Genomic DNA, 27,823 nt, shown 5'->3' on the forward strand with positions numbered 1-27,823 from the left:
CCTGGAAGTTCCCCTTCAAGTTATTGTGACATTGGTTTCTACATGGCAGCGTTGAGGTATAAAGGGAACTGGAAAGGTAGGTTATTTATCCTTGCAAAATCTTGTTTCCTCACTCTGCAGTATAGGGAAAATACTCACCATGTAGGAGATAGCCTATATTACAAAACTTGTCCACTGCTTGGAATACTCAGCTGGCTAATTCCTAACTTCCTTCAAACCCTCATTCCTGTATTCATATAATAAGTGCTTGTTAAACTTATAATAATGTGCCAGGCACTACTCTAGGCTGTGGGAATCCTCCAGTGAATGGCAATTCTTGTTCTTGTAGAGCTTAATTCTGGTGATAGATATGGACACACACACACACACACACACACACACACACACACACGAAGAATACATAAAACGTGGTATGTCAGGTAGTGATGTATTCGGGAGAAACAAAGTAAATGCAGCAGGAAGAAAAGGATAAAGTTGATTTCATTATTAGGTTGAGGAGCCAGTAGAGTCCTCACTGAGAAGGTGACTTCGAGGGACGTTTTGAAAGAAGTTTGAGAGAGAGTCAAATAAAAACGTGGGGAAAGAGTTTTCTAGCTTGTGCAAAGCCAGAGGTGATAGGATACCTGGAATACTTGAGAAATAGCAAGGGAATGACTCAGTTGAAATAGAATGAGAAAGAATTGTTGGAGATGATGTCAGATTGGTCACGGTGGCTAGATCATATTCATCCTCTTCTTGCACAGAAGGATACACAGCAATCATTTGTTTAAATATGAATTGATATGTAAAACGGGAGGAAAAATAAAGGGGCTTAGTTTTTAGTCCTCATTCTATAAATTGTGGGGAAATGGTGACACTAGAAAAGGTGTTCATTTGGAAACACATGGCTACTGTGTTGTTCAAAGATGCTGCTCCTCCAAGCCAACAGCTGCTTTCACGTCCTTTCTTCATCAAGGCCAGAGCCCCCACATCCTATGAACCCTCTCAGTGCTATTTGGCTTACCAGTGACCCAAACAGGAAATTCTTTCTAAAATGGTTGGCACAAATTCCTGTGTTCTATTTTCTGACAAATTTACTTTTTGAATAGAAATGTCATTTTAATAACAATACCCTATTTTATCCATTTCCTCTTTACCTGCTCTGTGTCTTTGATTTCCAAGGCATGTCGTGTAAGCCTCAGGTTTAATCCATCTGCTAGTCACCATGAGTGCTATTTTCCACATTCTTAATCTCTATTCCAGTCCCAGCTTATCAATGATGAATGAAGATCATGTCTACCATTCCTACTGTTACCTTCTGGTGACTTCCCAGCTCACTTACAATAAAACCAAACTCCTAGCCGTGTTCCAAGAACTTGCATGATTTGATCCTGTGTATTTCTTTACTGGGTACACTATCTCATGACAACGCAGTCTTATTTTATCTGAAATGTCATGTTTGTTTCCACCCCAAGGACTTTGCACTTGCTGTACCTCTGCCTAAAAAGCACTTTTCCCAGATCTCAAAATGGCGGACTCACCTTGCAGGTCAAGGTCATCTCATACAGGTCCTCCCCAGAGGGTCCATCTACCACTGCCCAAACCTAAGTAGTGTCTTCACCTGGGCATTTTGCATCAGTTTTATCTAACTCATTTCCCTGTCTATTTTTTTGTCTAGTACTGACACTAGCAAAATATACTTCCCATGAAAGAGGAATTTTTGTCCTTTTTTATCACCATGGCTTCAGTGCCTAGAAGGGCACCTGGCACATAATAAAAAGTGCTGTGAATTCCTGAAGGAGTGGACATTCCCGGATAGCTGGTGTGCCTCAATAGTGCTGTCATCTCCCATGAGAGCATTATGGTCTGTTGTCAAAGGAGGCATAACACTCAGCAGAGAGGACTGAGCTTAGGAGCAGCCTGTCTGGTTTTGGATCTTGCTTTGCAACTAAGTTTTGTGATGTTGGGCAGCTTATTTAATGCCCTGTGCCTTGGTTTCTCAGAATTTATGTTATCTACCTCATAAGGCTGCTGAGAGAGCTAAATAAGAAAATACATCTAAAACACTTAGAAAAGAGATTGAACTGGGTGTAGTTATGGTCCCAACTACTCTAGAAGTTGAGAGAGAAGGATCTCATGAGCCCAGGAGTTTGAGGCCAATCTGGGGAACATTAGTGAGATCCAGTGTCAAAAAAAACAAAAAAAAAAGAACCATAACCTTTTTTTTTTTTTTTTTTTTTTTTTTTTTCTTTTTGTACTGGGGATTGACCCCAGGGCACTCTATCACTGAGCTACAGCCCAACTCTTTCTATTTTTTATTTTGAGACAGGGTTTCACTAAGTTGCTGATGCTGGCCTCGAACTCCCTTGAACGCCCCCTCCTGCCTCAGTCTCTGAGTTCAGTTACTGGGATTACAGACATGTACCACTGAACCATATATCTCATTACATTAGTTAGGATTCTTTCATTTGCAAATAAAAGAAGCAAACTAGAGCCATCTGAAGCAGCAAATAAGAATTAATTATATACTCAGGGAGGTTTTACAGAATCCAAAGACAGAAAGACATCTGGACCTCAGGAAGGAACTAGAATCAAGAGTTAAAAGCCATCAGGAGGCATTTTTGCTCCATCTTGCATCCTGGCTTTTTACTTTAGTCTTCTTGCTCAGATTAGCTCTGGGTCTTCTGCAGAAGTGGAGAGAATGCTCTGGCCTCCTGGTCCTGGTGAACCAAGCAGCTCTGCCTAGGCCCTGCCTATGCCACGTTCCTCTGTCTATGCCCAGGAATCACCCTGGCTCCTTCCTGGGCAGGGTCACCAGGCTACGGGCCTAGCTTCTTCAAACCCTTGCCCACTCCTGCACCAAACATTCAAATTACCTTCTTGTGGCCTCTCACAGGTGGACACAGGCAGACAGAAGACTGCGGTGCTGTTTTCTCCACCTCTTGCTCACACACTCCTCGGCCACTCCATCCCATGCACAACTGACATTTTCACATCTAGATATGGTTTCCACCCAAATAATTTTAAGCCAAGGACACTCAATTTGACTGCTAGTTTTATTATAGAACTTTAGGGAGAAGCAAGATGTCCTTTGAGAAGCAAAGAAGATGGTCAGAACCTTGGGGAATGGAGACGTAGATCAGGTTCATGCCCAATTACAGCAGGTACAGCCGGTGTTGAAGACAAGCCCTGCTGGGCAGTTATTCTGGTAGGTGATTCCATTCACGCAGTGCCAGAAGGCATTTCGGTTATCTGCCACTGGGTAAAGGCCATCGGCTTTGCCTGCACAGAATCCACTGCCCCCAGAGCTGCCACCAGAGCTGCCGCCAGAGCTGCCACCAGAGCTCCCGCCTGCACTGCCACCATTAGGAGTAGTGACTGGTTCACTGGGCGCAGTGGCTGTGCAACCTGAAACATACAGCGTACGGATCAGACCAGTAAGCCGGGAGAGGCTCTGGGCCTTGTCCAGAGGTGAAAACCGTGGGCATGTGTTCTGGAGATGGGTTGCAGTTAACTTTGGAGTCCCCCACTTGAAGATCAGAAGGAAACCCATACTTAGGAATTAAGAATAGCTGTCATGTCAAGTCGGCCTGAATTCCCATAAAAACGAGTCTTTCATCTCTTATCACATCAGTCATTAAAAAAGTACCTACTGTGCACTTAGTCTGTATAAAACACTTTTTAAGGATGTGGGTACAAGTGGTGAATAAAAAGAGAAAACCTGGTAACAATTTAGAGAGCTGGTATGTCCCCTGAATGGCAGATTAGAGACATGAGAACAGCAGTGAGGATTTCTTGCTGGATCTCTCCAGGTGGACTAACAGACTTTGAATAAAGCATTCTAGATAAGTAGGTTTTTACACTGAAGATCAGTATAATTTCTGTGGGCTCTCACGCACCTTTAAGAGTTAGTAATGCAAAAAACAACCCAGGTAGGCCTGGTTTTCCGTATGAGAATAAAATTCCTGATGTGAAGGTTCAGGGCTAGGGGAAGGACTGCACCTGTCTCTTACTTTGGCAAGAACAGTATAATGAAATGGGAAGTCTCCCTGGGCACTCAGGGTGAACAGATGTCAAGGCTGCCCTTTGAGTTAGGGAGGACAATTCATATACCCCAGAGACTGTCACTTACTGTCACTCTGCAGGCCCAGGACTTTCTTCAGGGTGGAGATCAGGGGGAACTTGCCCTCATTGCAGAAAGTGCCAGTGAAGTCATCTAGGTCAATGGCCCAGACCATGGCACCTCCAAAGTTGTTCTGCTTAAGCCACTGAGCCTGTGTAAGGATAGAGGACAACAGGAATCCTTCAATTTCCTGGGACTCCATGATGGATCTTAGCACATCAGAGGGCTGTCCTTACCTTGATATCAAAGCTCTTGATGTTGTCATAGCCAACCCAGTCATTGCCCTGATAGGCATAGGGTACCTCCTGAGGGGCATCCCATGCCTGAGTGGCTCCATTTTTCAGGAAGGTGCAGATCTTAAATAATTAAAGAGATTCAAATATTTTAAGTATTATTCCATGGAGGGAAAATGTACACTTATGTCTTTGATTTTTGTTTCCTTTTTTGTCTCTAATTGGGTTTTCCTCAATTACCTATTTATGGTAAGGAAGATCAAGTTGTTTTTCAAATATTCATGTGTTGTTCCTGTCAAGCACAAATTCAATGTGCTTGATTTGAGGAATAGAAAGTAAAATGAGAGGTGCATTTATTTTATTCCTTTGTGTGCTAATGTAAATGACATTAAATCTATTGCTTGATGAGATATTTATTATTAAATGGATTAAGTTAATAAGTATGCTATTAAAATACTTAAAGAATTTTGGAGTAACACTGCTCAGAGCAGGTAAGTAGTAGGCAGAAAGAACATTCACAATTTCAGCAGATTAAAGCACTAAGGCTACTACTGTTCAGCACAGTGCATGGAATTCACAGAGAACTATGTAGGCCAAACTACCCACCTCATAGTAGGCCCAGAACCCAGCCTCCCTGGTGTAGGGCCCAGCAGGGCCAGCACCGGAGGTAGAGGCACCGATTCCATTGTTGGAAGGATTGCTCAGAAGAAAGTTGTGCCCATAAGTTGGGAATCCAACGATGAGCTTTTCAGCTGAGGCCCCATTGTCCTTCCAGTACTTCATGATGTAGTCCTGCAATGGTACTGGGTTAGCTACAGGGTCCAACCAGCTGATGATCCAAGGCTGTTTTGTTAGTACCCAGTTCTATAAAATTGCATGATGTTAATGACTAATGGATTAATGTTTTTTTTTTTCCAAAACATTTTGATGAAATGTAGTTGAGATATGATCAGTATCATGAGGACTTTGTCTAAGTGAGACATTTACAGAATTCATGCTTATTTTGTGCCTGAATCTTCATGTGATTTCCATTCACCTCTGATCTGCATTTGCATCTGTGCAGGGACTTACCACATTGAGGTAGGCATTGCTGCCAGTGTCAGTTGGGTATTTGTAGAGGGGGCTGTTCTCTCCAGTGTAGCCCTCCCAGGAGCCATGGAGGTCATAGGTCATGACATGGATGTAGTCCAGGTACCTGAGGTGGGTAAATGACTTAAAATACTGTCCAATGGCCATTTCCCACACCTGTACAAGCAGCAGACACCTCTTTGAGGTCTCCTAAACAAAGTCCCTCAACAAGACAACAGACCAAGGACAAGTGTACTCTGCCTCAGGGACACCTACAGGAGTTTGAGCTGAGGTGCATCACTTACTGGGACAGTTGGGGGATCTCGTAGCCAGATTGGATGGTGGAGATGCCACCTGCTACTGCGGCAGTGATCAACAGCCTGGGCTTATTGGTCTCCTTGGCCTCTTTCTCAAAAGCTTCACGAATTTCCTACAGAATAAAAAGGTATAGTAGGTCACATATGAGCTGATTTCTACTCTTTGAATATCAATCAATGTATATTTGCATACTTTTTTTTCTTTTTCTAAATGCTTTCACATATTTTTTCTTACTTTATTCTGTCAGTGTCCCTGATCAAGGTTGATAGATTAGGTGGTATTAATTAGTTTCATAGCTATCTACGATGCATAGCATTAGACAAATTCTTCAAGTCCCACAGCAAGTTAGTAGCTAGTTCATGACCAGAATCTGGGTTTTAGGTGACCAGTTGGAGCTTCAGTTGTACCATGACACTATGAAGCTACAGCTGCTGAAGTAACCTGCATCCTGCTTCTAGTAGTGTAGAGGTTTGCTTCCATTTGTTCTGTAGGTGAACTAATAAGACTGATACCCTATCAAATGAAGTGCTGAACTGGTCACTGGGGAAGGTGGTAACTGCCAGCTAAGAGGCCCCCGTTCAGTACTAGAGGCTTACTTGCCTGTATTTTGTGTGACTCTAGTCTCATTTGGAGTACTAGTAATTGCAGTGTGCCAGAGTGTGTTCCAGAGGAGTTTCTCTGAAAATTGCCACATTGGTATTGATTGAAGGAAACAGGACATTTAACTGGATGAAGAGGAATTGTAGGCAGGGTTTTATTGCTGTCTTGAAATACTGAACCCAGGTATGGCAAAATGTGAGGTTTTATTCTCTGTTGCTTCAGTGGGCAGACCACTGAACTAAAGACCCAATACTGGAAAAGTTATATTGTATGACTGGAGGCATGTTTCAGCTAAGAAGGGAGATGCTAGCTCTGCTCACCAGACCTGTTCCAATAAGTAAGTAAATTAACTTTTATGTAGTGAACTACTTAACATTGAAACTCTTCACAGGATGGCTGACAACCACGTGTATGGAGTAAAAAGTCTGTCTTGTGAGAGTAAATCTCCAAAGTATCCTTAGTCCCTGACTTTTTATCATTCCACTCATTTCTATGGTGATCATCTACCCTTGCAAATGGCTTTGGCACAGTGTATCACGTCTTTGCCCTGCACTCCAGATGGGTATTCATCCAACGCCTTCTCGGCATTCCAGATACCTTGCTCTCCTCTTCAAAGCTAAATTAATCAGTCCTTGTCCTTACTCCAGATCTAAGCTTCTCCCTGTATTTACCATCTTAGATAACAGCACCACAATCAAAACAGTCCCCAAAGTCAGAAAACTGGGAGTTCTCTCTATTCTACTTGTCCTTGATCCCTAATTCTTGTTGATTTCCTCATCTTTATACCCCCTGCATACAGCCTTCTTCCCGTGGTGTTATTAAATGCTTGTTGACATACGAATGTGTGGTATCTAGGAATCTTTGCAATGCTAAGGTCCTATAATTCTAAATTAAGGTTTAGCTTCTTTATGCAGCTATCCAATTCTCCTTGGAAAGAAGAGATTTAAATGATCTAGGGCTAAAGCCTGTTTCGTCCTTCCTCACCTGCACCAGGACGGTGAAGAGATGCTTGTCTTGAGGGGGGCTTCCACGAGACCCAGGGTACTCCCAGTCCAAGTCCAGCCCATCAAACCCGTACTGCCGCAAGAACGTGATGACCGAGGCAATGAAAGTCTGGCGGTTCTCAGGAGTGGAAACCATGGTGGTGAAACTGAGGGAGACCCCCAAAAGCAGGACATGGCCTCATGGTCTCAACACGTTGGAATATCAACAGTGGATTCCTCAATTTCTGCCTCAGCCCTTCACCAGGACCCCTATCCCAGATGAAAACACACTCCTTGTTTTCTCCCGGCCATCTTGTATCACCACTACTCTCCAAGCTGTGGTGCCTCAGTGTCCCCTTTTATTCTGTCATAATCCCACTTTAATCCTTCTCCCAAATTGCCCTTGTTGCTTTGAATACCCAGGTAACTCAGGTCACTGTGTTCTGTCTCTAAATAGTTCCCCAAATTCTTGTGTCCTTAAAGGAGTCTTCTTTCTTATGTTCACGACTTTCTCTTTTCTTCTCCCAAAAGATAAATAGAAGGTGTACAAGATTTTCCTCAGGTCTTGTACTCTTGAAATACTTTAAGGAGTGATTGTTATGGATGCAGGTAACTAAACCTATGGACGGCATCCTAGAATATGCAGCCAAATTTAAATGTATGAAATTAAATATGTGTCTACTTAATATTGAAGTTTTGGGAGAGCAAGCTATCAAGTTAGCATGCTCTTTGTTCAATGTACATCCTTTATACCCTGCCTTAGATTCTGAAGTCTAAAGGGACAAAGATCACATTGGGCTAACTTGTTTCAATAACAGATGAACAAAAGGCCCTCCATAGAGGACTTACAGGGCAGTTCCAAAGTTCCAGCCTCCAACGGCTAGGAGAGTTTTCAGCTGGCTGTTCCTTTAAAGCAAAAGATAACAAATCAAAAGAAAGAGAAAATTCAAAATCCACAAGTGTCTCCCTTTAAATATAATATTGTTGTTTTTAGTATTGGTCCCACTCATCTTCTTTAGTTTTGCCTTAATATGATATGATAGCAATTTTCCTCCAGTAGTGAACACTTTCTTTAGAAAAATTCTTCATGTTGTTATCATCATAACCCTGTGCTTAGGGTCCCTAAAGGAGCTTTAAATTATGAAAGGGGTGTGTGTGTGCGTGTGTGTGTGTGTATGTGTGTGTATGTGTGTGTGTATTGGTACTGAGACATGAACCCAGGCCTTGTATGTGCTAGGCAAGTGTTCTGCCAATGGGTTGCCAATGCCAACCCATTTTTAATTTTATTTTGACATGGTCTGTCTTGCTGAGTTGCCCAGGCTAGCTTTGAATTAGTGATACTCCTTGTATCATCCTCTTGAGTAACTGAGATTATAGGTATGTGCCACTGTGCACAATTGAACTTTTTTGTTTTGTCTTAAAAACAAACATGTGTCATGTATGTACCTCAAAGCTCATATTCTAATCCATCAGATAGAACGATAAATGTTGCTTGAGCATAATTATTTCCTCAACATCTATGACAATTAATACAAATTCATGGACTGTAATGACACACATTTTCTGGAATAGTGGTTCTCAAATATAACTTTACATGGAAAACAAGAGCAAGAGTTGAGGAGGACAACATTAAAATTCCAGATTTATAGTCCCTTTCCCAGGGATTCTGCTTCAGTTGCAACGGGGCAGGCAGGGTCTGGCATTTTTATCAAGTGTTGTATGTAATATTGATAGAAGTAATCAATGGATCACACTGCAGAAACAACATTCTAAAGGAGTTTATTTCTATTGTGAATCATAACTAAATTCTGATATTTGCATTTGTGGTAGTGCTATTGCTGATGGTAGCAATCTTCTAAAGTCTTCCTTATCTCAAATATGACTAAACTGAGTGAAAGTGTTAATTACAAGATAGCAGGACTTATTTACACAAATTCTTAAAATACTGAAAGTCCTTCTCATTCTTGGGCTTAATGATGTTTAAATTTCAATAATTCTCCATACCTTACTCCCTGATGCAAGCAGCCTAGATGGTTTTCAGTTTCCGGACACACACACACACACACACACACACACACACACACACATACAGCTGTACGGTTGGGGTAAGAAATAGAACTAATATTTATTGAATAGGTACTAGAACAGGCAAAGTACTATTTTTATCTAAGTTCTTGCTACTTAATATGTGTCTCATGAACCAGAAGCATCAGCATTATCTAGGAGGGGTTTGTTGGAAGTGCAGAATCCTATTCACAAGCAGAATAATGAAATTGGATCCCATCTCACACCATACATAAACATCTGCACAAAGTTGTTTAAAGATTTAAGACTTGAAACTACAAAACCACTAGAAGAAATCGTGGGGGAAAGCTTCATGACAATGATCTGGACAATGATTCTTTTCAATGTATACTCAAAAGCACAGGTAGCAAATGCAAATATTAACCAATCAGTTTGAATTAAGCTAAAGCTTCTGCATAACAAAGGAAACAACCAATAGAGTGAAGAGTAATAGAGTAAAGAGGCAACCTATGGAATGGGAGGAAATATTTGTAAACCAAACTCTGATAAGGGGTTAATATTTCAAATGTATGAGGAACTCAAACAATTCAGTAAGAAGAAAACAAATAACCTGATTTAAAAAAACCTGAATAGACATTTCTCAATAGAAGAAAATGGCTAATGGGTATGTGGAAAAACATTGGATATCACTACTCATCAGAGAAATAGAAATGAAAACCACAAGAAGCCATCACCTCACTCCTCTTATAATGACCATTATCAAAAATATGAAAGATAACTAGTGTGGTCAAAGATGTGGAATAAAGATAATTTTTGTACACCATTAGTGGGAATGTAAATTATTATAGTCATTATGGAAAACAGTATGGAGGTCCTTTAAAAAGTTACATAAAGAACTACCATATGATCCAGCAATCCCATTGCTGGGTTTATAGCCAAAGGACATGAAATCAATGTCTTGAAGAGATATTGGCACTATCATATTCATTGTGGCATTATTCACAATAGCCAAGATATGGGATCAACCCAAGTGTCCATCAGTGGATGAGTGGATAAACAAAAAATTTTAATAAATACACAATGAAATGCTATTCTCCCATAAAAATGAATGAATCTGTCATTTGCAACAACATGGATGAAAACAGAGGATGTTAAATTAAGTGATATGAGCCAGGCATAGACAGACAAATAGCACAAGATTTTACTTAAAAGTAGAAAAGAAAAGAAAAAAACCTTCAACTTGAAAAAGTAGAAAGTAGAATGGTGATTACCAGGGGCCAGATGGGGTTGGGAATTTGTGGAGATGTGGGTTAAAGGATAGAAAATTTCAGTGAGACAAGAGGAGTTGTTCAAGAAAACACCATTGTACAACATGGGGATTATGGTTAATAACAACATGCAGTGTTTTGGAAAATCACCAAGAGAATAAGTTTTAAATGTTCTTAATACAAAAAAGGTAAGTATGTGAGATGAAGCTCAGTTGAGCCTTTCTGCAATATACACATATTTCAAAGCATTGTGTTGTACACAATAAATGAACACAATTTTGTCAATTAAAAAGGAAAACAATCTGTCTTGATCTACCTCAAGCTCATTGATTCTGAATTACATTTAAGAAACATTGATGTTTGTTAACTATTGACTCACTATTGATATCCCCCCTTCTCTTACTTATTTTTCAGGCCATTGAAAGCTTGGTAGAGAGTGACATCATTCCATTCGATGGTGGTGATCTTGTTGTTCTGTATCCCAGCAAAGGCGTAGATGAGGTGAGTACACAGGCAGGGGTCGATGTTATCAGGCTTGAAGCTCCCCAGGCCTGGGCGGTACTGGGCCCAGTTGGAGAAGTAGCATGTCAGCTGGTAGCTGGAACCTGTGGGTTGCAGAGAGGAAGGGCAAGGGCCTGGTTTAGGTGTTGCTGAACTGTGGTGTGAGTTTTGGCCCCTCTGTTTCCCTCCCTGTGCCTTGGCTGCCTGATCTCTGCATGGCAGTGACTGGGATGAACAACACTTGCAGATGAGTCCAAAGATACCAACTCAGGAACTAGTTAGTGACCTGCAGTTGACTATTTTTACCTATGAGAGATTCATTTTGAGATTTTGGATTAGCTTAGAAAACTTCTAAAAAAAAAAAAGCACAGTAGTCATATGAAGCCCAGTGAATGCCAGTTTAAAGCTCTCAGGTGGTTGTGCTGACCAGGACTGTAGTGACAGCCAACCCAGAACAGTATATTTTCCATGAAGCAAACCCATCTCTTTCCTTAGTATGATTTATCTCTTGACATATTTTTTTTTCAAAAAAGTAATATTTAAACAGACAATTGCATTATGAATGATTCATGGGGATTTGAGATTTTGGGTAGGAAAAGATTTTGTCAATAGTCTAACACAGTCAATGACTTACCCAGCTGAACATTGAGCAGAAGAGCCAGTCCTGGAGAAAAAGAAAACAAAAATTATTCTGAACCTGTTATCTGTATCTTGTGGAATCTAATTCTGAGGCCTTGGGTGCTATCTTATTTGCCATAGAATGTTACACTTAGTGCAACAAACACACCAACAGACCTATTTTTTCATAACTTAATCAAAATGGCCATGGTTCCTTTTTCCACCTTCTGTGTCAGGAATGAGTATTATTAAAGAGATATTGTTACTACCATATTCATTGTGGCATCATTCACAATAGCCAAGTATGGCTACTGTCTATGAAAGGTGTACTGTTTGACAGTGACCCCAGACTCACTCTACTCAATGACTGCACATTCATACATGCCTCATCTCCCTGAGATGGGATCTGTATAGCCCTGCCCAGTGAAGGCATAAGCATCCTTTAAAGTGGGGAATTCAGGATCCATTGGGCCTTAGGAGGGTTTTTTTTTTTTTTTTGAACCACTCAGCAAGAGGAGAGAAGAACTTGAAGTTTCATTTAGAAAAGGCTCTGAACCTTTGTAAAGTTTGTAAGTCATAGCTTTAGAGAAACTAATAAATTCTGCCAGGCCAGGTGCAGTGGTGCATGCCTGTCGTCCCAGCTGCTGGGGAGGGTGAGGCAAAGACAACCTCAGCAACCTAGTGAAACCCTAAACAACTTAGTGAGACCTTGTATCTAAATGAAAAATATATTTTAAAAAAGAACTGGGGATGTGGCTCAGCAGTTAAGTGCCCCTGGGTTCAATCCCTGGTAACCTCCCCCCCCAAAAAAAAATTCTGGATATGACTTGACTTTGAACAACTATCAATCAACTTCTTGTAATGATTGAAATTCTAAGAGCAACATTTTAAATGTACATCATCAACTCAGTAGGACTGTAGAGTACAAAAGAGAAATAATACTGAAAACAATAGAACAAAGACAACTTACATAGTTATATTATTTCATTTCCTACTAATTTTCTCCCCTTGAGAAAGCTAGTTTCCAGACATGAGCATGTCAATTAACTAATGCCAATTAAAATTAGGTGGTGCATGAAGATGAGAGGAGAAATGGAATTCAGTGAAAGATGAAAAATATAGACAAGCACTGGAAGAAAGTGAGCCTTTCTTTTAGGACCATGCCTGTTTCATTACCTATGGCAATGAGGTAGGAGAACAAGAGGCAGACATTTCTATACATCAGGATTCTCTTGAAAATATGAAGTGATCAAATATGGAAAAGCATAGATGTGTCACATAAAGACTGTCTCATGGTTGTCAGATCCTAAGAGAAAAAGAAATCAGGTAAGAGTAAGGCTCCATTTCTCATTGCAACTCACCTGTGAGGAGAATAAGTTTTGCCATGCTGTTGGTACTGGACCAGGAGAGCCTGGATTTGCTTTTTATACCATCTGGGTCTCTGAATAGTAAATTGAGAGCTTTAAACCAGGATGTGTCACTTAGCTAATCTGTATGTCAACAAGTCTCCTCCCCTAGCACACCACCCCCTGGACCTCCCCGCAGCTGCACCACCTTCCCTGTCCAAGAAGGAGGAAACAATGCCACATCTCCTATCAGGGAGGTGGAGACCATCACTGTAGAAATCACTAGCCTAATAGCTTTTCTGGCAGTTCTCAAAATAACTGATAGACATCTGTTTTTATTCTGTGGTTAGGTTTTATTTTGAGTACATTTTGTGACTGATATCAAAGCACGTTCTTATTGGAAAGTAAATAATAAAACCCTTAGAAGTTATTAGTTTATTTTCAACCTTTCTTCCTCATGGAATTAGTCATAGGGAATTTGTATAATTAGTGCCTAAGATGCTTGCCCTTTGCAGGTGCTATTTTTTGAACATTTTATTTTGGAATGACTTCAAGTTATGATTATATGATAATTTTATCTAAGAATATTTGGTTCCTGAAATGTTTCCTCTCAGGCCACCAAGAACCCTCTAGTGTTCCATACTTTCAAATTGCATTCAGGACATGCTAAAAGAATTCCATTTTATGTTGCTGATGGATAGAGATGGTGATGATACTGAAATGAGTTTCTTTTTGCAGAAGTATTTGGAAATTGACCATTTTTAGTATTCTCTCATTAAAATTAGTGCCAATGTGCCCTTTCCTAACATCATCCATTATCATTATCCTACAATGAATTTCCATTTCAGCTGCAGTGGTCTGTTCATTGGCCTCAAAACTTGCACGCCTCTGCTCAAGCTGTCTCTCCACCTCTTGCCTGAAGAGTCTCCTTCTTCTCCCTGCCTATCCCAATCTTAGCAATTCTTTCAAATCCAGATCAGATCCTCTCTGTATTTGAATGATCTCCACTTCTTTTTAATTTCTCTATGTGCTCCGGCACATGTTTCCTGTTCATCTTAGGTGGTACTATCTTGTGACAACTCCTGGAATTCAGTTGGTGGACATATGGATGTCCTTCATAGGATGTTGGCACCTTAGCAGAGTGGTGTTTTTTTTCTTTTAAGTCTGGACTGGTTTGTCCATTATTATATATGAAAACTAAATTATTTCCATTCCTTCTATGATCATTAGGTCTGGAGTGTTTCATTTCTGTGCCAGTTAGCTTTTCATTGATGTGACCAAAATGCCTGACAAGAACAACTTAGAGGAGGAAAAGATTTGGGGGTGAGGGTCTGGTTTCAGAGGTTAATTCCATGTCCACCAGTTTCACTGCTGTGGTCCTAGGGTGAGACAGAGCATCATGTTGGAAGGTACAGTGGGGGAAAGCTGCTCCCCTCATGGTAGCCCAGAAGCAAAGAGAGAAAGGAGAGGGGCTTCAGGAAGTTGACCCTTTTCAGGGAACATCCCTAGTGTCTCAACTCCTCCAGCCACGTCCCACCTACCTACAGTTACCACAAGTTAGCCCAATTAAACGAGGATGGACTCTTAGACTTCAGTTCTCATAATCTAATCATTTCACCTCCCTCATCAATACAGAAGCTTTTCAGGGATACCTCATATCCAAACCATAACAGTTCCCATTTCCAGGAACAGAGAAAGTCTAGTAAAATTGTTGCTGGAAAAGATTTCTATTTTACAAATAATATCAACTAACTCTATAAATACCTATTATGTGACAGAGGTTGTACCTGGTGCTTCTAGCACTTTGCAAGTGCAAACCAGCTCTAACAATATTAAAATAATAGAAAGATATGAGGAAGCTCATTGAACCAAAGATGAGAATATAGAACCTCCCTTGGATTTGACAGAAATCAAGTCTTTCCCAGGCGAGGAAGTGGCATAGGGCCTAGGTTAAATGAATCAGACTTGTATTTTCCATCCATGAACACCTGCACACAGGATTCAAGGCCCTGTCAGAAATAGTCTGGTTGTGCAGCACCGGACCCTCAATGAGGAAAAGATTGGACACTTAGATTCACATTTCCAACAGGACTGATCACAAAATGAATGTTTAAAAGAATTAATAGTAAATGAATAAACAAAGTTTTCATCAGAAAGTTCTACTCCATTATTTCATCTAGCCTATAAAGAGAAATATTTCTATCACACCAATTTTACAGATAAGAGAATTGATCAAACAACTATTAATCATCAGAGCAAGGATTCAGTGCCAAGACTAACTGCCTTAGTGTGGAAACCTAATATTTGTACTGCATTGTCTCCTGGTGTGGAGAAGGTCAGTATGTGGTCCAGGTCCACCTGGGTGAGGCATTTTCTTGAGGTAGCTAGAAGAGTATGGTGGATCAAAGAGCCAGAATTATGACAAATCAAAGTCAAGCATGTGCAAAAGTGAAAAAGGTCAGTAGCCCTGGATTTATCCTAATCAGCACTATTAGTTCTAGCTACGGCTTCTGTTTAGTGAAGCATTTTCTATTGAATTTGGCACCTCAGATCCTTCAAAGTAAATGACCTGACTGATAAATAACATTCCTTCTTAGTAGCTCCTGAGGAGTTCCCTTCAAACTTGAGACAGGAGAGTCCCTATCACACTTGCTTTCCATTTGAGCACTTGGAGTTGGGAAAGAATTTCCACCCGATTTATAAAGCTAATAAAGGTTTAAACTTGTCAGCACTGTGTATCCTTTCATATTATTATTATTTTATTTTATTTCTTTCTTTCTTTATTTATTTTTGTGTGTGTGTGGAGCTGGGGATTGAACCCAGGGCCTTGTGCATGCAAGGCAAGCACTTTACTAACTGAGCTATATCCCCAGCCCCATAATATTTTTTCAATAAGCTAGTAAATTTTAATCTCCTTAAACTTTGTTTTAGAAGCTACTAGTCTCTTCAAACTTTTTGAAAAAATGTATACCCATGAGTTTAGATGTACATTTAATGAAAAATACTTAAATGAAAATGCTGTTTCATCATCTAGTATAGAAAAGATAATATTATCTTGGGACTGGTGTTGTGGCTTAGTGGTAGAGCACTTGCCTAGCACATGTGAGGCACTGGGTTCGATCCTCAGCACCACATAGAAATAAATAAATAAAATAAAGTCATCCTGAAAATTTTTTTAAAAAAGTAACATTCCAAAATTTTGAAGAAAATATTCTAAAATTTCATCTTCAAGGTAAAAGGAAACTTGTTAAATAAAGTACCCCAAGAGACAAGCCATATAGAAAAAGTAGTATATATTGAACTACATTAAAATCTAAAAAAAAAAATTTTATCATAGGATACTATAAATATAGTGAAGATGAAACATTGAGTGGAAAAAATATCTTCAATGCACATAACTGACAATTATAATTCTGAATAAAGATCTTCTACAGAAAAAAATAAATGTATAGACCATCTAATAGAAAAATGAGCAAAAGACATGAGCGTCATTTCACACAAAAGGAAACAAAAATGACCAACAGATGTTAAAAAATTTTCCTATAAGCCAAAAGAAATATCTCCTCCTTAAGTTGACTTTCTCAGGTGTTTTGTCACAGCAATGGAAGGTCAATTAACATAATGCTCTACCCATTAGTAATCTGAGAAATATAAATTAAAACTACCAGCCATGATGAGATTGATTTTGAAGTCTGACAATACTAAGCTTTGGCAGGATATAAAATAGTAGGAATTCTTAGACATTGTTGCTTGTAGTATAAACTGATAAAGCTACTTTGGAAAAAACTATCTAAATAATATATTTTAATATTCATATGTTGTTTTATACATATGAATAAACATCGGAGAAACTCTTGCAAATGTGTGCCTGGAGGCATGTATAGGAATGCTTTCTAATGAAATCTAGGGGAAAAGTTGGAAACTAACCACATGCTATTTATGTACAAAGGATAAGTGGATTTGTCTACTGGAGCTGTTTTAGTCAGTTTTGTCACTGCTGGGACTAAAAGACCTGACAAGAACAATTGTAGAGGAGGAAAAATATATCTAGCAGTTTCAGAGATCTTAGTCCATAGAAGGGCTGGCTCCATTCCTTGGGGCTCCAGGTGAGGCAAAACATCATGGTGGAAGAGTGTGGTGGAGGGAATCAGTTCACATGATGATCAGAAAGCAGAAAGAGACTCCACTCACCACATACAAAATATATACCCCAAAACCATGCCTCCAATGCCCACCTCCTCCATCCACACCCTACCTATCTTCAATTAACACTCAGTTAATCCCCATCAGGGGATTAATTCACTGATTGGGTTAAGACTTTCACAACCCAAACATTTCTTCTCTAAACCTTTTTGTATTGTCTCACACATAAGCTTTTGGAGGCACCTCACATTCAAACCATAACAGGAGCTATGGACATAAATTAACAATTATTATTGATAAAAAGTTGGATGAATATCCAAAACTTAAAGTTGCTCAAACTAAAAAACTTCTGACAAAACAATGAAGAGTATGAAGAGAAAGCCGACAGAATGGGAGATCTTTGTCACCTGCTCCTCAGAGAGGAGATTAATAACCAGAATATATAAAGAACTCAAAAAACCCAAAAGAAACCCCAATTAATAAATGAGCAAAAGAACTAAAGAAACTTCTCAAAAGAAGAAATACAAATGGTCAATAGATATATGAAAAAATATTCAATATCTCTAGTAGTAAGTGTTTGAGTCAATTTTTTTTTCCTGTTATGAACAAAAGACCTGACAAGAACAATTTTAGGGGAGGAAAGGTTTTTTTAGGTCTCACAGTTTTAGCAGTCTCAGTCCATAGATGGCCACTCCATTGCTCCTTGCCCAAAGTGTGGCAGAACATCATGATGGAAAAAGGTGGTGGAAGAAAATGACTCAGGACATGGCCACCAGGAAGTAGAGAGAGACTTCTGCTCAACAAGGACAAAATATATACCCCAATGGCAACCCCCAGAGACCACCTCCTTCAGTCACACCCAACCTGCCTACAGTTACCCCTCAGTTAATCCATTCAAGTGGATTAATTCACTGATTAAGTTAAAATTCCAGTAACCCAATCATTTCACCTCTAAACTTTCACTAATTCATGGAAATTAATAACAAACTTAAAAAAAAACCCAATGAATCAAAGAAGAATTCAGAAGAGGAACTAGATTATTCTAAATTATATATTAAAGGTGAATGAAAATAAAGAACATAAGACAACATGAAGCAGAATCAAAGAGAAAATTTTGTAACTAAAAACACAATGAAAAATAGCAAGATCTCAAGTCAACAACCTACATTTACAACATAAGGAACTAGGAAAGAAACTAAACCTGAAACTAGCAGAGGGAAGGAAATAATAAAAATTGAAGCAGGGATAAATGAAATAAAAATTTAAAAACTAGAGAAAAATCAATGAAAACAAATTTTGTTCTTTCCAAAGATTAAAAACAATGACTAAACATTCACCTCGATGGGGTGGGGAGAGAGTGGGGGAGAGAAATGAGATTCAAATTACTAAAATAAAAAATAATAAAAATAATAATGGGGATATTGCTACCATTAGTAAAATATTACTACCAGAAATAAAAAGGGTTATGAAAGGGTATAAGAACAATTGTAACAATTGTACACCAACAAATTAGATAATCTAAGTGAAATGAAAACATTCCTAACGACATATAACCTATGAGGCAAAATCATGAAGATATGAGATTGAAATAAACCTAATAGACTGAATCAGTAATCAAAAATCTCCCAGTAACGAGAGGCCCTAGACCTAAGGCTTCATGGGTGAATTCTAACAAACATTGTAGAATAACCAAAACCAATCTTTCTCAAATTTTTCTAAAACAGTTGAAGAGAAGGGCACCCTTCTTAACTCTTCTGTAAGACCAGTGTTACTGTGATATCATAGCCTATTACAAGAAAAGAAAACTATAGACTAATTTATTTTCTGAACATCGATTCAAAAATCTTTGACAAAATACTGGTAAACTGAACTCAGCTGCATGTTAAAAGAATCATACACCATGATCAAATGGAATTTATTCCTGGAGTGCAAGGATGGTTCACTATATAAAAGCTGATCAACATAATAAACCATTTAACATTTCTTTAAATATTAAAGAAAGAAATGATCATTTCAATTGATGTAGACAAAGTATTTGACAAAAATAAACATTCTTTTATGATAAAAACACTCAATGAACTAGGAATAGAAGCAAAGTGCCTTAGCATATTAAAGTCAAGGTATGACAAACCCACAGGTAACCCCATACACAATGGTGCAAAGCTGAAAACTTTTCCCCCAAGATCAGGACTAAGGAAAGGATGCCTGCTTTTGCCATTTCTATTCAACATAGTACTGGAAGTTCTAACCAGAACAATTAGGCAATAAAGAGACATACAAGGCACTTGAATTGGAAGTGAAATATTAAAATTATCTGTTTGCAGATGTGACCTTAGTATGTAGAAAACCCTATGGATTTTACATACAAAAAAAGTGTAAGAGATAGGTAGTGGATTTAAGAAAATAGCAGTTTATAAAGCCAAAACATAAAATCAATTAGATTTCTATACACTAACAATGGCCAAACTAAAAAAGAAATTATGAAAACAAGTCCATTTATAATATTAAAGAGAATAAAATACTAAGGAATTAGTCAATGAGTTGAAAGACTTTTGCAGTGAAAGCTATAAAATACTGTTCAAAGAAATTTAAAAAGACACAAATTCATTTTCATGGATTGAAACATTTAATATTTTTAAAATGTTTAGGGAGAGAAGATGGCAGATTAGAGGAAGAATGCACTTCCAGGGGTTTCTCAGCATCAGACTTACAAAGCAGGAAGACTGCTCCTCAGTGAGGTGGGTTACTAAGTGAACTCACTGGAACTTAATACTAGTCTGTAACTATAGAGACAGAGAGTCAGAAACTTTGAATAGAATGTAAGAAATAACATATTAGCAATGCACCACCTTGACTGGTGGCAGCCGCTGAGGGGATGGGGGAGACTACACAGCACAACAGCAAACAGTGTATAACAATTTTTTTTTTTTAATTTGACTTCAGGGAACTTGTGGATTTGAGAGGGAATTTGATCTTAACAAACATGGAGTTGATGGGGAAAGCAGTTCAGAAAAACCAGCCAAAAATTACTTGGGCCCCTGGCCAGATAGTTTGGAGGGAACTGAGGTCACTGGCCCAGAAAATGACCATGAGTATGGCCTGGGAACTCTGTATAAATGCTGTTTGGAAGTGAGCAGAGACAGATCAGGAACATGTAAAGGAAGTAGCCAGCAGTCTCATATATGACCGGCAAAGTGTGCCTGAACCAGCGTGACTGAAATAGGCACTAAAAGAATTATACCTGGCTCATACAGGCTCTGGATCCCAAGGGGAGAAAGCTCCCTTTGTTGCTGGTGCCCCATGAGAGTCATTGAAAAGGCATGCAGCGACCATACAGGAGCGTCTGACCTCCAGGGTGAATATTCGATTATTCACGTTTATAGCATTGAAGGTGACATCTGTGCAGGGTTTGTCTGTATGTGGTAAAAATGAATTTTAATAGAGGATCCAGAGATCCAGACATCTAACAGAGACCACTGGCATCTTCCTAACAAAAGGGGACATGGATCAAATCTCAAATACCCACCAAAACAGTTCCAAAGTTCACCTGAGACTAAACTCCAACTACTGGAACATCCAATTCAGAACTCTGCATAACCCCACTATAAGATTACACAATTCATCAGCACTGCCGAGTCTATTCTACCCTATATGGAGAGACTGGAAGCTGAGAGGTACTGCACTCAGCTGGTAACTAGGAAAGGAGCAAAAAGACATTGAACTTAATAATCCCCAGCTCTTTACCCAAAGGTTTTAGAGCTAAAAATGAATATAAAGGATGAAAATTCATTCTTGCCAACTGATTCAACCACTACATCAGAAACAGGTCTTTTGTTTTTTATTATGATTTTTTCTCTTTTTTCTTTTTTATTGCATTTCCCCCACATTCCCATTTTAATTTACTTTTTCTTATTTGCTTTTAAAATATTAACTTTTAAAGCATTTTTTGAAACATCAATTCACCATATTGTATTATTTTTTATTTTTTCCATCATGCATGATTTTGTGTGAGTGCATGTGGATGTGTGTGTGTGGGTGTGTGTATTCTCACTGTGCAGATAGGTTTGAAAAAAAATATATTCATATCATTGTTTTCTTTTGCACTAGTTTATTATTTCGCCTTGACTGGACAGGTTGGGTATAATTATACCAGAGTGTAAGTGGTTTTAATCTTATATTTGCTAGTTTGTTCATACCATGGTTCTAGATTCTCTTATATCCCCTTCTTCACTCTATTTCCCCACTAACAGAAAACAATTGCCAAACAAGATTGCTATACCCAGCAAAGATCCCTTTCAAATTTGATGGGGAAATAAAAACTTTCCATGACAAGGATGAACTAAAAGAAATCATGACTACCATGCCAGCAATACAAATAATACTGATAGATAAACTGCACACAGAAAAACCCCCCAAAAATCCAAAACTCCCAAATAGATGAAGGTCAATACAAGAGTAGACAACTAAATAAGAACCAAGACCATTAAAAATAGCAAAAAATCAAAATGGCAGGAAACTACAGACGCGTACCCATACTAACACTGAGTATAAATGTTCTCAGCTCCTCAACTAAAAGAAACAGATTAATATAATGGATCCAAAAACATTATTAACTTGTATACTATTTGCGAGAGTGTCATCTCATTGGTGAAGATACTCAGAGACTGAAGGCAAAAGGATGAAAAAAACTATGCAAATGGAGTCTGAAAACTAGTTGGAATAATTTTTCTCATCTGACAAAGCAGATTTCAAGCAAAAATTAATCAGGGGAGACAAAGAAGGACACTGCATCCTGGTAAAGGGAACAATCCAACAAGATAAAACAATAGTAAATATATATGCCCCAAATTTCAATGCATCCAAATACACACACAAACACACACACACACACACACACACACACACACACAATATTCCTAGATATTAAATCTCAGAGAGACCCTGATACAATAATATTGGATGAATTCAACACACCCTGTCACCAGTAGACAGGTCGTCAAGCAATAAAGTCAATAAAGATACTTCCAACCTAAATAATACTACAAATCGAATGAACCTAATAGACAACAGAATATTTCACCCACAAACAGCTGAATTTACCCTCTCAGCAGCTAATGGAAGCTTTTTCAAAATAGACCACGTACTAGGTCATAAGGTAAGTCTTGGAAAATGCAATTATATTGATATAACCCCATGTATCCTATCATATTATAATGGAATGAAACTAGAAGTCAACAGCAAGAAAAATGATAGACACCACATAGATATGTGGAAAAGGAAGTCTTTTCAATAAATGATTCTAGGAAAACAGGATATCCACGTGCAAAAGAATGAAGTTGAACTCTTATCTAGCAACATATGCAAAAATTAACCCCAAAAGGATTGAAGACTTAAATGTAAGGCCTATAAAACTTTCAGAAGAAAACACAGGTCAAAGGGGTTTCAAGATGGCGGACTAGAGGGCGGCTGCATTTCATGTTGCTCCAGGACGCAGGATTCAAAAGAGGAGATAGTGAGAGACTTGGGACCAACTCAAAGCCGCCGGGTGAGTCTCTCCCATTGGGGAGGCGTCCCGGATGGGGCGGTAGCCCCGGAACGCAGGGAACTTTGTGAAGTAGAGTTGCTCGGTGAGACGCCCCTCCCCCCACTGGAGCGGTAAACAGGGACCACTGGGATCATCGTAGAGGAGGCGGCTCAGCACAGCGCTTGGACTCGGAGCAACCACTGGGGCTCCGGGCGGCTGCCAGAGGAGGAGCTGCGTGGCGAGCTGTTTGGACTCAGAACGACCGCTTCTGAACACCGGGGGGGGCTGCCCGGAGGAAGAGGAGGAACGTGGCGGGTCGCTTGGTCTAGGAGTCTAGGAGTGATTGCATCAGAGCTACAGGCGGTTGCCAGAGGAGGAGCTGTGTGGCGAGTTGTTTGGACTCACAATGACCGTTTCTGAACACCGGGGATTGCCCGGAGGAAGAGGAGAAGCGCGGCGGGTCGCTTGGTCTAGGAGTGACTGCATCAGAGCCACAGGCGGTTGCCAGAGGAGGAGGCGAGTGGTGAGTTGTTTGGACTCAAAGCGACCGCTCCTGAACACCCGGGGGGCTACCCCGAGGAGGAGGAGGAACAGGGTGGGTCACTTGGACTCGGAGTGACTGCCTAGGGCTACCGGCGGTTGGCGGGAGGAGGAGACTCGAAGTGAGTTGCTTGAACTCCTAATGACTGTGTCGGAACACGGGGCGGCTGTCCAGAGGAGGAGGTGTGTGGTGGGTCTCTGGGTCTCGGAGCTATTGTACGGGGCTCCAGGTGGCGGATCAGAGAAGGGACGCATAGCCAGGCAATTAGGTGCAGAGCAGGGTCCCAGGACCGGCTTCTTGCTGGAAGAGCCGCACAGAGACACGCCTAGGGGCGGAGTGAAGTTTCCAGGACTGTGGGCAGCTTCTCTGAGGAGAGGCAGTCTAAGGAGACTCGTCTGTGAAGGGTGAGGCTCCCAGGCCCAGGAGGTAGGTCCGGGCCCCTGGGAACATTGCAGAGGAAGAGAGCCCAGCCCAGGCGGTAGTTGTAGATTGAGGGGAACCTCTAGGAGGGGAACTGACCAGCGAGACCTCCCCACTGGGTGAGTCTTCCCTACCGGGTGAGGTTTTCCCACAAGGACGGTAAAACCAGAGACACAGGCACAAACAGGCCTTGCCTCAGCCCGCAGCCTAGTTCCCCTTTGGATGACCATTGGTCAACAAGTGGAGGCACCTCTGCCCACTATCAGGGAATATACCCCACCTGAGGGTCACCATCCCTAGAGAGGCAGCTTCCTTGTGGAGCACCGCATTATCAACTTCCTCCAAGACTGCAGGCTACTGAAGGATAAGAGGGAATATACTAGCAATCTTCAGGAACATTATAAGTCAATAGAGGAAATCTGCAATATCTTAAGGACCCAATGATTCCTGAACAATATGAGAAAACAAGGGAAGAAAATGCCCCAAACAAATCTAGATGTTACATCAATAAAATCCAACGACAGCATGGCAGAAGAAATGACAGAAAGGGAGTTCAGAATGTACATAATTAAAATGATCAGAGAAGCAAACGATGAGATGAAAGAGCAAATGCAGGCATTGAATGATGAGATGAAAGAGCAAATGCAGGCATTGAATGATGAGATGAAAGAGCAAATGCAGGCATTGAATGATAGCACCAATCGACAGTTAAAAGAGCAAATACAGGAAGCAAAAGATCATTTCAATAAAGAGTTAGAGATATTGAAAAAAAACCAAACAGAAATCCTTGAAATGAAGGAAACAATAAACCAAATTAAGAACTCCATAGAAAGCACAACCAATAGGATAGAACACCTGGAAGACAGAACCTCAGATATTGAAGACAAAATATTTAACCTTGAAAACAAAGTTGAACAAACAGAGAAGATGGTGAGAAATCATGAACAGAATCTCCAAGAACTATGGGATATCATGAAAAGGCCAAATCTGAGAATTATTGAGATTGAGGAAGGCTTAGAGAAACAAACCAAAGGAATGAACAATCTATTCAATGAAATAATTTCAGAAAATTTCCCAAATCTGAAGAATGAAATGGAAAATCAAGTTCAAGAGGCTTATAGGACTCCAAATACACAAAATTACAACAGACCCACACCAAGGAACATTATAATGAAAATACCTAACATACAAAATAAAGACAGAATTTTAAAGGCTGTGAGAGAAAAGAACCAAATTACATTCAGGGGGAAACCAATACGGATATCAGCAGATTTTTCAATCCAGACCCTAAAAGCTAGAAGGGCCTGGAACAACATTTTTCAAACTCTGAAAGAAAATGGATGCCAACCAAGAATCTTATACCCAGCAAAACTTACCTTCAAATTTGATGATGAAATAAAATCATTCCATGATAAACAAAAGCTAAAAGAATTTACAAAAAGAAAGCCAGCATTACAGAACATTCTCAGCAAAATATTCCATGAGGAAGAGATAAAACACAAAGAAGCAAATCAGCAAAGGGAGGAATTATCGTAAAGGAACTGTCAAATAAAGGAGGAACCAAGTTTTGTCAAAAATAAATAAATAAATAAAATTTAAAAAATGAACCAAATGACTGGGAATACAAATCATATCTCAATAATAACCCTGAATGTTAATGGCCTGAATTCATCAATCAAAAGACATAGATTGGCAGATTGGATTAAAAAGAAAGATCCAACAATATGTTGCCTGCAAGAGATTCACCTCATAGAAAGAGATACTCATAGCCTAAAGGTGAAAGGATGGGGAAAAACATACCATGCACATGGACTCAACAAAAAAGCTGGAGTATCCATCCTCATTTCAGATAATGTGGACTTCAAGCCAAAGTTAGTCAGAAGGGATAAAGAAGGACATTTCATACTGCTTAAGGGAAGCATAAATCAGCAAGATATAACAATCATAAACATCTATGCCCCAAACAGTGGCTCATCCATGTATGTCAAACAAATCCTTCTCAATTTTAGAAACCAAATAGACCGTAACACAATAATACTAGGTGATTTTAACACGCCTCTCTCACCACTGGACAGATCTTCCAAACAAAAATTGAACAAAGAAACCATAGATCTCAATAACACAATCAATAATTTAGACTTAACAGACATTTATAGAATATACCATCCAATGAAGAGCGAATACACTTTCTTCTCAGCAGCACATGGATCCTTCTCTAAAATAGACCATATTTTATGCCACAAAGCTAATGTTAGCAAATACAAGAAGATAGAGACACTACCTTGTATTCTATCAGATCATAAAGGATTGAAGTTAGAAATAAATGAAAGAGTAAAAAACAGAAACTACTCCAACATCTGGAGATTAAACAATATGCTATTATATGATGAATGGATAACAGAAGATATTAGGAAGGAAATTAAAAAATTCTTAGAGGTAAATGAGAACAAAGAAACATCATATCAAAATCTCTGGGACACTATGAAAGCAGTACTTAGAGGAAAATTTATTTCATGGAGAGCATTTAATAAAAGAAGTAAAACTCAACAAATAAACGACCTAACACTACAGCTCAAAGCCCTAGAAAAAGAACAGACCAACACCAAAAGTAGTAGAAGACAGGAAATAGTTAAACTGAGAGCTGAAATCAACGAAACTGAAACAAAAGAAACAATACAAAAAATTGACAAAATAAATAGTTGGTTCTTCAAAAAAATAAACAAAATTGATAAACTTTTAGCCACACTAACAAAGAGAAGACGAGAGAAAACCCAAATTACTAAAATTCGGAATGAACAAGGAAATATCACAACAGACACGACTGAAATACAAAACATAATTAGAAGCTATTTTGAAAATCTATACTCCAACAAAATAGAAAATTTCGAAGACATCAACAGGTTTCTAGAGACATTTGAATTGCCTAAACTGAACGAGGAGGACATACACAATTTAAATAGACCAATTTCAAGTAATGAAATAGATGAAGTCATCAAAAGCCTACCAACAAAGAAAAGTCCAGGACCAGATGGATTTTCAGCCGAGTTCTACAAAACCTTTAAAGAAGAGCTCATTCCAATACTTCTCAAAGTATTCCAGAAAATAGAAGAGGAGGGAACCCTCCCAAACTCGTTCTATGAAGCCAATATCACCCTGATACCTAAACCAGACAGAGACACATCGAGGAAAGAAAATTTCAGACCAATATCCTTAATGAACATCGACGCAAAAATTCTCAATAAAATTTTAGCAAATCGCATACAAAAACATATTAAAAAGATAGTGCACCATGATCAAGTGGGTTTCATCCCAGGGATGCAAGGTTGGTTCAACATCAGGAAATCAATAAATGTCATTCACCATATCAATAGACTTAAAGTCAAGAATCACATGATTATTTCGATAGATGCAGAAAAAGCATTTGATAAAATACAGCACCCCTTCATGCTCAAAACACTAGAAAAAATAGGGATAGTGGGAACATTCCTTAACATTGTAAAGGCCATCTGTGCTAAGCCCATGACTAATATCATTCTAAATGGTGAAAAACTGAAAGCATTCCCCCTTAAAACTGGAACAAGGCAGGGATGCCCTCTTTCACCACTTCTTTTCAATATCGTCCTTGAAACTCTAGCCAGAGCAATTAGACAGACCAAAGAAATTAAAGGGATACGAATTGGAAAAGAAGAACTCAAACTATCCCTGTTTGCTGATGATATGATTATATACTTAGAGGAACCTGGAAATTCCACCAGAAAACTTTTAGATCTCATAAGTGAATTCAGTAAAGTAGCAGAATATAAGATCAATGCACATAAATCTAAGGCATTTTTATACATAAGTGATGATTCTTCAGAAAGAGAAATTAGGAAAACTACCCCATTCACAATAGCATCGAAAAAAATAAAATACTTGGGAATCAATCTCACAAAAGAGGTGAAAGACCTCTACAGTGAGAACTACAGAACACTAAAGAAAGAAGTTAAAGAAAACCTTAGAAGACAGAAAGATCTCCCATGTTCTTGGATAGGAAGAATTAATATTGTCAAAATGGCCATACTACCAAAAGTGCTATACAGATTCAATGCAATTCCAATTAAAATCCCAATGATGTACCTTACAGAAATAGAGCA

General features: G+C 39.2%; 1 protein-coding gene across 1 annotated transcript; it reads right to left on the reverse strand.

Annotated features, from left to right (window-relative positions):
* Positions 1 to 3,040: 3,040 nt before the first annotated feature.
* On the reverse strand, positions 3,041 to 13,152 carry Chia (chitinase acidic). Its single transcript, XM_047515873.1, has 11 exons — positions 13,078 to 13,152; positions 11,733 to 11,762; positions 11,001 to 11,202; positions 8,154 to 8,210; positions 7,306 to 7,471; positions 5,709 to 5,833; positions 5,407 to 5,530; positions 4,942 to 5,127; positions 4,339 to 4,458; positions 4,112 to 4,253; positions 3,041 to 3,387 (listed from the first exon to the last, which is right to left on the reverse strand). The coding sequence occupies exons 1-11, from the start codon at positions 13,100 to 13,102 to the stop codon at positions 3,125 to 3,127; spliced, it is 1,440 nt and encodes a 479-aa protein (XP_047371829.1). The 5' UTR covers positions 13,103 to 13,152; the 3' UTR covers positions 3,041 to 3,124.
* Positions 13,153 to 27,823: the final 14,671 nt, after the last annotated feature.

The sequence above is a fragment of the Sciurus carolinensis genome, chromosome 1 (assembly GCF_902686445.1).
Source record: "Sciurus carolinensis chromosome 1, mSciCar1.2, whole genome shotgun sequence".
Lineage (NCBI taxonomy): Eukaryota > Metazoa > Chordata > Mammalia > Rodentia > Sciuridae > Sciurus > Sciurus carolinensis.

Excerpts from the sequence above, each read along its gene's own strand:
- Chia (XM_047515873.1), bottom strand. The coding sequence starts at position 13,102 with ATGGCAAAACTTATTCTCCTCACAG. Across the intron at positions 11,203-11,732 it reads TCTGCTCAATGTTCAGCTGG|GTTCCAGCTACCAGCTGACA; the intron begins GTAAGTCATTGA and ends TGCAACCCACAG. Across the intron at positions 4,254-4,338 it reads TCAAGAGCTTTGATATCAAG|GCTCAGTGGCTTAAGCAGAA; the intron begins GTAAGGACAGCC and ends ATCCTTACACAG.